Source organism: Crinia signifera, chromosome 19 (assembly GCF_055691185.1).
Source record: "Crinia signifera chromosome 19, ASM5569118v1, whole genome shotgun sequence".
NCBI classification, from domain to species: Eukaryota; Metazoa; Chordata; class Amphibia; order Anura; family Myobatrachidae; genus Crinia; species Crinia signifera.
This window is the reverse complement of record NC_139226.1, coordinates 59,849,776-59,863,686: the sequence shown is the minus strand read 5'-3', so window position 1 is coordinate 59,863,686 and position 13,911 is coordinate 59,849,776. Positions and strand designations below refer to the sequence as shown.

Genomic DNA, 13,911 nt, shown 5'->3' with positions numbered 1-13,911 from the left:
CACATAAGAAAAATAAAACTTTAATACATACATTACACACATACTGATACTTACCTATCTTGATCCCGTAGGTAGGTCCCAGGGTCTTGTTCCGGTGCCTTGTCCTGGTCCGGATCCATGTCGGCATTCGGCTCCATGTCGATGTCCATGTCGGCGGCGTTCGTGTCATAGTCCGGTCCAGGGTCCGAAGAAATCCATGGGGGACCTGTGGAAGGAAATCCTACTCACCCAGGTCCTCTATGGAAGATCTGGGGCGAGATTTAGTGGGTTTACTGTTTTTGTGAAAATGCGATTTTTCTCAAATCGCCCTATATCGCCGTCTTTTAAAATCGAATTTTTTAAGCGAATTCGCATATTTAATGAGGTGAGTATTCCGGCATGAAAAGTGCGATAAAGTGCGATATAGGGCGATTTTAGACATGAAAAAGTGCGATTTTTTAGTCATGAAAAGGTGCGATTTTGGTAAAATGTGCGATTCTGTGATTAAAAAAAAAAAAAAAGGCGTGAGGTCCCCCTCCTGTACATAACCAGCCTAGGGCTCATTGAGCCGGACCTGGTTCCAAAAATACGGGGTACAAAAAGCATAGAGGTCCCCCGTATTTCTGAAACCAGCCCCGGACTCTTGGACCGGTCCTGGTTTCAAAAATACGGGGGACAAAAAAACTGTCGGTCCCCCGTATTTTGAAACCAGCACCGGGTTCCAACAGCTAGCAGTGTCATGCCACAGCCGGGGGACACTTTTTACGGCCGTACCATGAGCACCGTGGCTGGTCAGCCTTGGACGGGGTACCTGGAGGAGTGGGGACCCCCCAATAAAGGGGTCCCCCCCCAGGCTTCACCCATCCAGGGCTGAAGCCCGGGGCTGTTACCGGCGTCCCTGGCCAGCGGACGCCGGCCTGATAGGATTAAATCTTTCAATCCTAACATTGCTTTATACAGGAGAACTACAAGTACCAGCAGACCTCCCCCGCAGGCTGGGACTTGGAGAACCACAAGTCCCAGCATGCGGGGCATTAATGGGCCCGCTGGAACTTGTAGTCCACCTGTAAAAAGAATGTTAAAAGAAACACACACACAGAGAAGTGTAACTTTATGACATACACATCCACACACCTCACTTTTACACCCACATACTTACCGATCCAGGATCCAGCGCTGGTCTCTCTGCAGCATAGCCGGTCAGCCCGCACTGTCAACGGGCTGAACCGGCTTTCTCCGGTGGAGCTAACAGCTTCTGTCGCAGGCTGAGAGCGTGATTGAATGATGCGTCTCCATGGATACACATAGCTGAGCCCTGATTGGCTGAGCTATGCGTCTCCATGAGTCTCCAGACGTTTCTGCCTACGAATACACCTATTTTTTACGAATTCATATTAGTAAATTTCCCCCAGAGAATCAGAATTTTTTTTTATTTGACCAGTGTTATCTGTTGATCACCTGTTATCACCAGACCGAGGACCTAATTAAGGTTGGATCGCTATATAGCGAAAAGCCACCACCCATAAAGAGAGAATAAAGGCACCTTGCAAAACTACAAATACATTGCGGATGCATCGCTGATCAGGGTGCATTTGCAAATCCCACAACATTGGAGAGTACTTCCACTAAGAGACAGGCTGGAAGTGGTCAGCGCTGACATCAGAGTCCTACCCTAAAAACGTCTGGGCACACCTCCGTTTTTCCAAACGTCCAGAAAACGCCATGTTTCCGTCCACAAACTCAAATTGCGAATGTATTGCGATCACAAAGTATTTGCATTTGCAATTTGAGAGATGTGAACGCTGCGTGCGCGCAGTCGGGTGATAAATGCTCGTTTCGCGTTTTCTGAAATTAGCGATCCATGCTGAATTGGCCCCAGTGTCACTTGCGCTGCAGAAATATTTGTTAATATCTGTGCCGATGGTCACAGAGATGAGTGATCGTTTGCTACTGTGCATGACTTGCACTATGTATACTATACGCACAGTGCAGTTGTGACTGAGACGCACTGTATAAAAAATGGACTAGAAATAAGCTAGACGTGACTGGAAATATGCCCCCTTAGTAGTAACTGGGCCTGATTGCAAATTTAACAGCCGCACAACTTGTATTGAGAGGCATGCCACAGCCACCGCAGCTGTCCGCAACTGTGCACAGCATCGGATGCAGATCATAAAAACAATGACTCCCTGAGTGAGTGTACAGAGTGTCCGCACAGCACTGGCGCCATGACTGAGCTGCTGCTGGTGCTTGAACCTTGGCCCGAATACCCCTGACCACGGCTGCACTTTTTGTCATCACTCCAATTATCCTTCAGAAGACAGATGGCTTCATGTCATTCACAAGCAAATGAATTAGCAATGCATTAACAATTTCAATTCAAGCGCCATGGGGGCACATTGCAGCTGGGACACAGGCATACTTTGCGCAGACCAGCAAAAATTGCTCAATTGCTAAAGTATCAGAGTAGCATATGAATCCGGCCCAATATCTGGTGACCACCTGTCAATAATATGACAGTAAGCTTTGGGAAATCCAGAGATGAGAGGAACTTATGCACAGATTTCCCATATCTTGGAAAATGCCGTCGGTCAGGGTAAGGTTCCCCAACCCTGCCATAGGTTATCTACAATGTTATTAAAATACATTTTGGCATACCTCCCAACTGTCCTGATTTTCACGGGACCATCTAGTTTTTTTGGGACGGTCCTGCATCCCACCTGGGCCGGCAGTGTCCCGTGTGGGGGAAGGCAGTTGGGACTCGCCCCCTGCTACAGTACTCGCTGCTCTGCTTTCCGGAGACAGAGGTGCCTGGGGGCATGTCCATGCCTCCACAGCAGCGAAAATGGGGTCATGGCCTAGCCACACCCCCTGTCCGCTAAGCCACGCCCCCAAATTTCAGGCACATGCCTGCGCCATGCTCGGGGTCCCTCCTGCCTTGTTCTAAATATTGAGAGGTGTTATTTTGGCCTGTTCAAGAGTATCAAGGTAATGTTGACCACTGCAATCGCAGCAAATTTCCAGCTTTGAAATAAATGCACTTGGCCACACCTCGACATTCATCTCATCCTTCCCCATCTACTGTACTTGGTAAAGTAGCCACCATCAGCAGCAGCATGCAATTACAGCAGACCAATCCTTGGTGCAAGAGATCACTCTGAATTGCCCGCAATACCATCTACATGTCCACAACACACTTCTCCCAGGTGCAGGGACACAGATGATTCTCAGTTGCATTCACAGTTCAACTCTTATAATAAATGCAATGAAAAGGGGAATATAAATCAAGACATTTTATTACTACAGACCACCACTTCTGGGTAACACTACGGGACCATTGCAGGGTCGTTTTCACTTTGCATTCCAATATTAATATTTTATTTCAATTTAAAACACTTTGGGCCCAATTCAGGATAGCTCGTTGTAATCTGAATTTGTCCCCAGCCGCAGTGGTCCGGGTTTGCACATGCGCATTTCTGCACATGTGCAAATCTCGGAACCGGATGACTTTGGTTAGTTGCACACTCGCCGAACCTTCGCTGCGGGGGGGGGAAGGCCGGGGGTGTTCCCTTCCAGTGTCTTATGGGCGTCCCCATTAAAATGCTGAGCGTTCCCCTGTAGAAGCAAGTGTGGCGATGCCTACTTATGGTGGTCGGCTGATGTCACATGACGTCAGCACCCCCACCCCATCTTCGTCGAACAGCGATGGAAATAAAAGTCAGTATAGACTTATTACCGAAGGGGAGAGAAATCATTAGATCTTCAATGACCATCAAATGATTTATCTCTCCTTTGGCCGCAAGCAAGCGAATGTGTTCACGTACTTAGCATGGTACTGAGGGGATTCAGTGAGGGGGGCATTCGGCCTGGCGGCAGCGGTATTTAAGGGCTCACTAGGCAGCAAATGGGGTTGTGGCCCATTTGTATGCTGCCTAGCGAGACAACCTGAATCAGCCCCTTTGTTTCCAGTAGAGGCTGGCTCTGAGCTGGGTGCTCACGTTATGCTTGCTAGCAAGGATTTGTATTGTTGTTTTAATAAACCAGTTATTTCACATTTTCCACACTCTATTGTACTGTTATGATTGATTGATTGATTGATTGATTGATTGATTGATAGAAGTGGAATACATTGGTTTTTAAATGATGGATTTCAACCATTATTTATTTATTATTTATTATCAGTTTCTTATATAGCGCATACATATTCCGCAGCGCTGTACATCGAACATTCACATCAGTCCCTGCCCCAGTGGAGCTTACAATCTATATTCCCTACCACATGTACACGCACGCACAGACATTCTAGGGTTAATTTGTTGGGAGCCAATTGACCTACCAGTATATTTTTGGATTGTGGGAGGAAACCGGAGCACCCGGAGTAAACCCACACAAGTACAGGGAGAATATACAAACTCCGCACAGTTAGGTCCGTGGTGGGAATCGAACCCATGACCTCAGTGCTGTGAGGCAGTAATGCTAACCATTACACCGTCCGTACTGCCCCAAACCATGAGTTTTATGTAGCCGCTGAGTTTCTAATAAAAGGATAATAATAATCCCTCTTGTGTAATCTGTGCTAATGCAGAAGAGGCTGGTTGGATTCTTGCTAAAAAAGGACTTCCAGGGGAGCACAGATCTTGTTTGTGTATTCTGTAGAAAGTCACAAAAGAGTAAGCAACATAGCTGCCCTGAAACGGACAGGGGGGAGGGGGGGGGGGGTGCGGAAGAATAGGAAGAGGAAAGATATGGAGGGGCTCAAACTGGCATATAATGTAAAAGGGGCTCTACCATGGCATGATGTGCAAAGGGGCTCTTCTGTGGTGTAATATGCATAAGCGTCTCTACTATAGGGCAACACATATAAGGGGCTCTACTGTATGGTGTGACATGTATAATGGTACAGGCAGAGTATCCCTTATCCGAAATGCTCATGAGCAGGAGCATTTCTGATAGGAGATTATTCCAGATTTTGGATACGTTTTGTTTTTTTCATACTCACCTGGTCCACGGGTGTCCATCGGCGATCCTCGGCGTCCACTGCTTCATCGCATCCATCTTTCAAGGCATTATAGTATGTCAATTTGTAAAAAAAATAAAATAAAATAAAAAAAAAACATGAACTTACTTGTAGTCTGTGTTTCCTGTACTGCAGCGCTCCGTACTCCATCTGAGGTCACAGTGTAGATGGTGAAGTTGTAGTTTACTCCTGGTGACAGCCCAGTCACCTGTTGATAGTTGGTTTTTATATTGTTGATATTCCCATTGCCAGGCTCATATAGCACTGTGTAGGTGTATGTTGCCCTGTTAGTATCATTAGGAATTGTCCAAGTAAGATTTACATCATTCATCCCAAATGAAGAGACATTGAAGCCAGAGACAAAGGATGGTACTAAGGAGACAAAAATACAGGATATGTCAAACATATTCTATATATTTACACACACCAACAGGAATTGAAATATTGTATCATATTTTGTCATAAACAGGTTTTTTGAGGCTGCCATCTTTTGCACCCTTATGCCCATTACAGTACTTATATATGTTCTCGCCTATAGACTGTAAACTGGAGAGCAGGGCCCTCATAACTTTGACTGTCTGTAAATACCCAGTTTGTTTTATCACGGTCTCCTATTGTAAAATGCAATGGAATATGCTGCGCTATATAAGAAAATGTTAATAAATAAAAGAGAATTCATAATAAACCCCCGAACTTACCTGATCCGATGCATTCTCGAGCCGTTCGTGTAAATCCCGCCGATAATCCGAATGGAAAATGAGGCCAAAATGTCCGCATCGGATTCTCGCAAGACCGGAAGTCTATATAAACGTCTGGGCACACCTCCGTTTTTCCAAACATCCAGAAAACACCATGTTTCCGTCCACAAACTCAAATTGTGAATGTATTGCGATCACGAAGTATTTGCATTTGCAATTTGAGCGATGTGAACGCTGCGTGCGCGCAGTCGGGCGATAAATGCTTGTTTCGCGTTTTCTGAAATTAGCGATCCATGCTGAATTGGCCCCAGTGTGACTTGCGCTGCAGAAATACTTGTTAATATCTGTGCCAATGGTCACAGAGATGAGTGATCGTTTGCTACTGTGCATGACTTGCACTATGTATACTATACGCACAGTGCAGTTGTGACTGAGACGCACTGTATAAAAAATGGACTAGAAATAAGCTAGACGTGACTGGAAATATGCCCCCTTAGTAGTAACTGGGCCTGATTGCAAATTTAACAGCCGCACAGCTTGTATTGAGAGGCATGCCACAGCCACCGCAGCTGTCCGCAACTGTGCACAGCATCGGATGCAGATCATAAAAACAATGACTCCCTGAGTGAGTGTACAGAGTGTCCGCACAGCACTGGCGCCATGACTGAGTTGCTGCTGGTGCTTGAACCTTTGCCCGAATACCCCTGACCACGGCTGCACTTTTTGTCATCACTCCAATTATCCTTCAGAAGACAGATGGCTTCATGTCATTCACAAGCAAATGAATTAGCAATGCATTAACAATTTCAATTCAATCGCCATGGGGGCACATTGCAGCTGGGACACAGGCATACTTTGCGCAGACCAGCAAAAATTGCTCAATTGCTAAAGTATCAGAGTAGCATATGAATCAGGCCCAATATCTGGTGACCACCTGTCAATAATATGACAGTAAGCTTTGGGAAATCCAGAGATGAGAGGAACTTATGCACAGATTTCCCATATCTTGGAAAATGCCGTCGGTCAGGGTAAGGTTCCCCAACCCTGCCATAGGTTATCTACAATGTTATTAAAATACATTTTGGCATACCTCCCAACTGTCCTGATTTTCACGGGACCATCTAGTTTTTTTGGGACGGTCCTGCATCCCACCCGGGCCGGCAGTGTCCCAAGTGGGGGAAGGCAGTTGGGACTCGCCCCCTGCTACAGTACTCGCTGCTCTGCTTTCCGGAGACAGAGGTGCCTAGGGGCATGTCCATGCCTCCACAGCAGCGAAAATGGGGTCATGGCCTAGCGTTTGTGACACATTTGTGGCCACACCCCCTGTCCGCTAAGCCACGCCCCAAAATTTCAGGCACATGCCTGCACCATGCTCGGGGTCCCTCCTGCCTTGTTCTAAATATTGAGAGGTGTTATTTTGGCCTGTTCAAGAGTATCAAGGTAATGTTGACCACTGCAATCACAGCAAATTTCCTGCTTTGAAATAAATGCACTTGGCCACACCTCGACATTCATCTCATCCTTCCCCATCTACTGTACTTGGTAAAGTAGCCACCATCAGCAGCAGCATGCAATTACAGCAGACCAATCCTTGGTGCAAGAGATCACTCTGAATTGCCCGCAATACCATCTACATGTCCACAACACACTTCTCCCAGGTGCAGGGACACAGATGATTCTCAGTTGCATTCACAGTTCAACTCTTATAATAAATGCAATGAAAAGGGGAATATAAATCAAGACATTTTATTACTACAGACCACCACTTCTGGGTAACACTACGGGACCATTGCAGGGTCGTTTTCACATTGCAGGGTCGTTTTCCAATATTAATATTTTATTTCAATTCAAAACACTTTGGGCCCAATTCAGGATAGCTCGTTGTAATCTGAATTTGTCCCCAGCCGCAGTGGTCGGGGTTTGCACATGCGCATTTCTGCACATGTGCAAATCTCGGAACCGGATGACTTTGGTTAGTTGCACACTCGCCGAACCTTCGCTGCGGGGGGGGGGGAGGCCGGGGGTGTTCCCTCCCAGTGTCTTATGGGCGTCCCCATTAAAATGCTGAGCGTTCCCCTGTAGAAGCAAGTGTGGCGATGCCTGCTTATGGTGGTCGGCTGATGTCACATGACGTCAGCACCCCCACCCCATCTTCGTCGAACAGCGACGGAAAAAAAAATCAGTATAGACTTATTACCGAAGGGGAGAGAAATCATTAGATCTTCAATGACCATCAAATGATTTATCTCTCCTTTGGCCGCAAGCAAGCAAATGTGTTCACGTACCTAGCATGGTACTGAGGGAATTCAGTGAGGGGGGCATTCGGCCTGGCGGCAGCGGTATTTAAGGGCTCACTAGGCAGCAAATGGGGTTGTGGCCCATTTGTATGCTGCCTAGCGAGACAACCTGAATCAGCCCCTTTGTTTCCAGTAGAGGCTGGCTCTGAGCTGGGTGCTCACGTTATGCTTGCTAGCAAGGATTTGTATTGTTGTTTTAATAAACCAGTCATTTCACATTTCCCACACTCTATTGTACTGTTATGATTGGGATAGAAGTGGGATACATTGGTTTTTAAATGATCGGTAACTGGATTTCAACCATTATTTATTTATTATTTATTATCAGTTTCTTATATAGCGCATACATATTCCGCAGCGCTGTACATTGAACATTCACATCAGTCCCTGCCCCAGTGGAGCTTACAATCTATATTCCCTACCACATGTACACGCACGCACAGACATTCTAGGGTTAATTTGTTGGGAGCCAATTAACCTACCAGTATATTTTTGGATTGTGGGAGGAAATCTGAGTACCCGGAGGAAAGCCATGCAAGTACGGGGAGAATATACAAACTCTGCACGGGAATCGAACCCATGACCTCAGTGCTGTGAGGCAGTAATGCTAACCATTACACCGTCCGTACTGCCCCAAACCATGAGTTTTATTTAGCCGCTGAGTTTCTAATAAAAGGATAATAATAATCCCTCTTGTGTAATCTGTGCTAATGCAGAAGAGGCTGGTTGGATTCTTGCTAAAAAAAAAAAGGACTTCCAGGGGAGCACAGATCTTGTTTGTGTTATTCTGTAGAAAGGCACAAAAGAGTAAGCAACATAGCTGCCCTGAAACGGACAGGGGGGAGGGGGGGGGAGGGGGGGTGCGGAAGAATAGGAAGAGTAAAGATATGGAGGGGCTCAAACTGGCATATAATGTAAAAGGAGCTCTACCATGGCATGATGTGCAAAGGGGCTCTTCTGTGTTGTAATATGCATAAGCGTCTCTACTATAGGGCAACACATATAAGGGGCTCTACAGTATGGTGTGACATGTATAATGGTACAGGCAGAGTATCCCTTATCCGAAATGCTCATGAGCAGGAGCATTTCTGATAGGAGATTATTCCAGATTTTGGATACGTTTTGTTTTTTTCATACTCACCTGGTCCCCGGGTGTCCATCGGCGATCCTCGGCGTCCACTGCTTCATCGCATCCATCTTTCAAGGCATTATAGTATGTCAATTTGTAAAAAATAAATAAATAAAAGAAAAAAAAACATGAACTTACTTGTAGTCTGTGTTTCCTGTACTGCAGCGCTCCGTACTCCATCTGAGGTCACAGTGTAGATGGTGAAGATGTAGTTTACTCCTGGTAACAGCCCAGTCACCTGTTGATAGTTGGTTTTTATATTGTTGATATTCCCATTGCCTGGCTCATATAGCACTGTGTAGGTGTATGTTGCCCTGTTAGTATCATTAGGAATTGTCCAAGTAAGATTTACATCATTCATCCCAAAAGAAGAGACATTGAAGCCAGAGACAATGGATGGCACTAAGGAGACAAAAATACAGGATATGTCAAACATATTCTATATATTTACACACACCAACAGGAATTGAAATATTGTATCATATTTTGTCATAAACAGGTTTTTTGAGGCTGCCATCTTTTGCACCATTATGCCCATTACAGTAATTATATATGTTCTCGCCTATAGATTGTAAACTGGCGAGCCGGGTCCTCATAACTTTGACTGTCTGTAAATACCCAGTTTGTTTTATCACGGTCTCCTATTGTAAAATGCAATGGAATATGCTGCGCTATATAAGAGAATGTTAATAAATAAAAGAGAATTCATAATAAACCCCCGAACTTACCTGATCCGACGCATTCTCGAGCCGTTCGTGTAAATCCTGCCGATAATCCGAATGGAAAATGAGGCGAAAATGTCCGCATCGGATTCTCGCAAGACCGGAAGTCTATATAAGTCCTGGCTTCTGGCGCCATCTTCATTCTGCATGTGAAAGTGTGACAGCACGGATGTGTCCGTGCTGTCTGCAGAGGGTTACGCTACAGGGGACAAACAAACGGGGGAACTAACGGGCTGCATAACTTGGGGTCTGCTGACGGGGAAAAAGTAAACTATCATGGGAAAAACTAAGTACATCTAGTAAGGGGGAACTAATGAGCGGGAAGCTATATTAATGGCCAGGTGCAACTACTAAGGGGGAACTACTGTGATGGAAACTACTAGGTATAGGGTACTATTATGGGGACACTACTAAGGGGGGCTGCAATATGGGACTGCTGTGGGTACAAAGAAGGGGCTCTCTGAAGAAAAAAGTTTTTCATTTTTACTGCAGGGCTGCCTGCTATCAGTCCAGGTGTGCGGCCCAGTGTGCCCTATCCGTCCAGCTGTGCTGCCCTGTGTCCCCTATCAGTCCAGCTGTGCTGCCCAGTGTCCCCTATCAGTCCAGCTGTGCTGCCCAGTGTGCCATATCAGTCCAGCTGTGCTGCCCAGCGTGCCATTTCAGCCCAGCTGTGCTGCCCAGCGTGCCATATCCATCCAGCTGTGCTGCCCAGTGTGCCATATCCGTCCAGCTGTGCTGCCCTGTGTCCCCTATCAGTCCAGCTGTGCTGCCCAGTGTCCCCTATCAGTCCAGATGTGCTTTCCATTGTGCCATATCAGTCCAGCTGTGCTGCCCAGTGTCCCATATCAGTCCAGCTGTGCTGCCCAGTGTGCCATATCAGTCCAGCTGTGCTGCCCTGTGTCCCATATCAGTCCAGCTATGCTGCCTAGTGTCCCATATCAGTCCAGCTGTGCTGCCCAGTGTGCCATATCAGTCCATAGGTGCGCCCCCCCCCCCACACTTGCCCTTTTTTTATTAAAATAATTTTATTTTTTTACTGCAAGGGCTGTTAAATGTGCCGTATCAGTCCACGGGTGCAGTATCATTCTAGGGGTAAGCCAGGTGTACCGTATAATTCATGGGGTACTGCTAAATCTGCCATATCAATCCAGGGGTGCTGCCATTAAGTCCAGTAGTACAGCAGACAGCTGTATACAGTAAGTCCAAGGACAGTCCAGTGGTACTGCTGTTAAGTCCAGTGTTACTGCCATTAAGTCCAGTACTGCCATTAAGTGCAGTAGGACAGCCATATAAGTCCAGTGTTACTGCCATTAAGTCCAATGTTACTGCCGTATAAGTCCAGTGTTTCTGCCTTTAAGTCCAGTGTTATTGCCGTTAAGTCCAGTACTGCCATTAAGTGCAGTGGGACAGCCATATAAGTCCAGTGTTACTGCCATTAAGTCCAGTGTTACTGCCGTTAAGTCCAGTGTTACTGCCGTTAAGTCCAGTGTTACTGCCGTATAAGTCCAGTGTTACTGCCGTTAAGTCCAGTGTTACTGCCGTATAAGTCCAGTGTTACTGCCGTATAAGTCCAGTGTTATTGCCGTATAAGTCCAGTGTTACTGCCGTATAAGTCCAGTGTTACTGCCGTTAAGTCCAGTGTTACTGCCGTAGAAGTCCAGTGTTACTGCCGTATAAGTCCAGTGTTATTGCCGTATAAGTCCAGTGTTACTGCTGTATAAGTCCAGTGTTTCTGCAGTTATGTCCAGTGGTAATGCCTTTAAGTTCAGTGGTACAGCCGACAGCCGTATAAGTCCAGTGAAAGCACAGTGGTTCTGCCGTTAAGTCCAATGGCACTGATGTTAAAGTCCATTGGTACTCCTGCATAAGTCCAGTAATACTGCTGTTAACCCCTTCCTGACAGAGCCTGTTTTTGCCTTCCTGACAGAGCCCTTTTTTTCAATTCTGACATGTCTCACTTAAGTGGGGATAACTTTTTTTTGCTTTTACTTATCCCAGTGATTTTGAGATTGTTTTTTCGTGACACATTGTACTTCAAGTTAGTGGTAAATTTTCGTCGATACAGTCTGTGTTTTTTTGTGAAAAATACCAAAATATCGTGAAAAAATGGAAAATTTAGCGATTTGCAAAATGTTAAATTTTCTGCTTGTGAGACAAATAATCTTACCACTCAAAATAGTGAATAACTAACATAGACCATATGTCTACTTTATGTTGACATCATTATTTCAACTTCCTTTTAATTTTTCGGGACACTAGGAGGCTTACAATATGAATAGCAAATTCTCAAATTTTCAAGAAAATTTCAAACACTGATTTTTTTAGGGACCAGTTCAGTTCTGATGTGACTTTGAGGGACTTGTATGTGAGACACCCCCATAAATGATGCCATTTCAAAAACTGCACCCCTCACAGTATTCAAAACAGCATTTTGGAAGTTTGTTAACCCTTTAGGTGTTTCACAGGAATTAAAACAAAGTGTAGGTGAAATTTCAAAATTTCTTTTTTTTTGCAGATTTGCAATTTTAATACATTTTTCTAAGGAACACAGTACATTTTACTAGAGAAATGTGACTAAAAATTGATTCCCCCAATTCTTTTGTTTTCATAAATATCCTATATGTGGCCCTAGTGTGCACGGTGACCAAACCACAGGCTTCATAATAGAAGGAGCACCTACTTGATTTTGGAGCCTCCTTTTTATGAGATTATTTTTTAGGCACCATGTAGGTTTCTAGGCACCATAACATGCTAAAAGTTAGGAACCCCCCCACAAGTGACCCCATTTTGCAAACTACACCCCTCAGGGAATTCAGCTAGGGGTATAGTGTACATTTCAAACCCGCAGGGGTTTCACCAATTGTGGTACAACTGGGCAGTGAAAATGAAAAATTATTTTTTTTACACAAAAATGCAGTTCTGGCTCCAAATTTGACATTTTCAGAAGGTATGAAGGAGAAAAAGCACCCCAAAATCTGTGCCCCAATTTCTCCCGAGTACAGCAATGCCTCACATGTGACCAAAAAATACCAGTTGGGTGCATGGCAGGACTCAAAAGGGAAGGAGTGATTTTTGGATTTTGCAGCTCAGATTCTGGTGGAATTTTGGTGGGTGCTATGTCGCATTAGCAAGACCCCCCAAGCACCAATACAGTGGAACCCCCCCACAAGTCACCCCATTTTGCAAACTACACCCCTCAGGGAATTCATCTAGGGGTATAGTGTACATTTCAAACCCCCAGGGGTTTCACCAATTTTGATAAAAGTGGGCAGTGAAAATGAAAAATTACATTTTTTTACACAAAAATGCAGTTCTGGCTCAAAATTTTTCATTTTCAGAAGGTATGAAGGAGAAAAATCACCCCAAAATCTGTGCCCCAATTTCTCCCGAGTACGGCAATGCCTCACATGTGACCAAAAAATACCAGTTGGGTGCATGGCAGGACTCAGAAGGGAAGGAGTGATTTTTGGATTTTGCAGCACAGATTCTGGTGGAATGAATGGTGGGTGCTATGTTGCACCAATACAGTGGAACCCCCCCACAAGTCACCCCATTTTGCAAAGTACACCCCTCAGGGAATTCATCTAGGGGTATAGTGTACATTTCAAACCCCCAGGGGTTTCACCAATTTTGATACAAGTGGGCAGTGAAAATGAAAAATTACATTTTTTTACACAAAAATGCAGTTCTGGCTCACAATTTTTCATTTTCAGAAGGTATGAAGGAGAAAAAGCACCCCAAAATATGTGCCCCAATTTCTCCCGAGTACGGCAATGCCTCACATGTGACCAAAAAATACCAGTTGGGTGCATGGCAGGACTCAGAAGGGAAGGAGTGATTTTTGGATTTTGCAGCTCAGATTCTGGTGGAATTTTGGTGGGTGCTATGTCGCATTAGCAAGACCCCCCAAGCACCAATACAGTGGAACCCCCCCACAAGTCACCCCATTTTGCAAACTACACCCCTCAGGGAATTCATCTAGGGGTATAGTGTACATTTCAAACCCCCAGGGGTTTCACCAATTTTGATACAAGTGGGCAGTGAAAAAGAAAAATTACATTTTTTACAC

At 45.2% G+C, this 13,911-nt stretch overlaps 1 protein-coding gene across 2 annotated transcripts in view; it reads right to left on the bottom strand.

Annotated features, from left to right (window-relative positions):
• Positions 1 to 13,911, bottom strand: part of PTPRH (protein tyrosine phosphatase receptor type H) — a 173,079-nt gene that overhangs the window by 40,449 nt on the left and 118,719 nt on the right. For both annotated transcript variants that reach the window (XM_083162648.1, XM_083162649.1), the window contains 2 exons: positions 9,259 to 9,522; positions 5,105 to 5,368 (listed from right to left, as the gene is read on the bottom strand). In XM_083162648.1, coding sequence (XP_083018774.1) covers positions 5,105 to 5,368; positions 9,259 to 9,522 — 528 coding nt within the window. The remainder of the gene's footprint in view (positions 1 to 5,104; positions 5,369 to 9,258; positions 9,523 to 13,911) is intronic.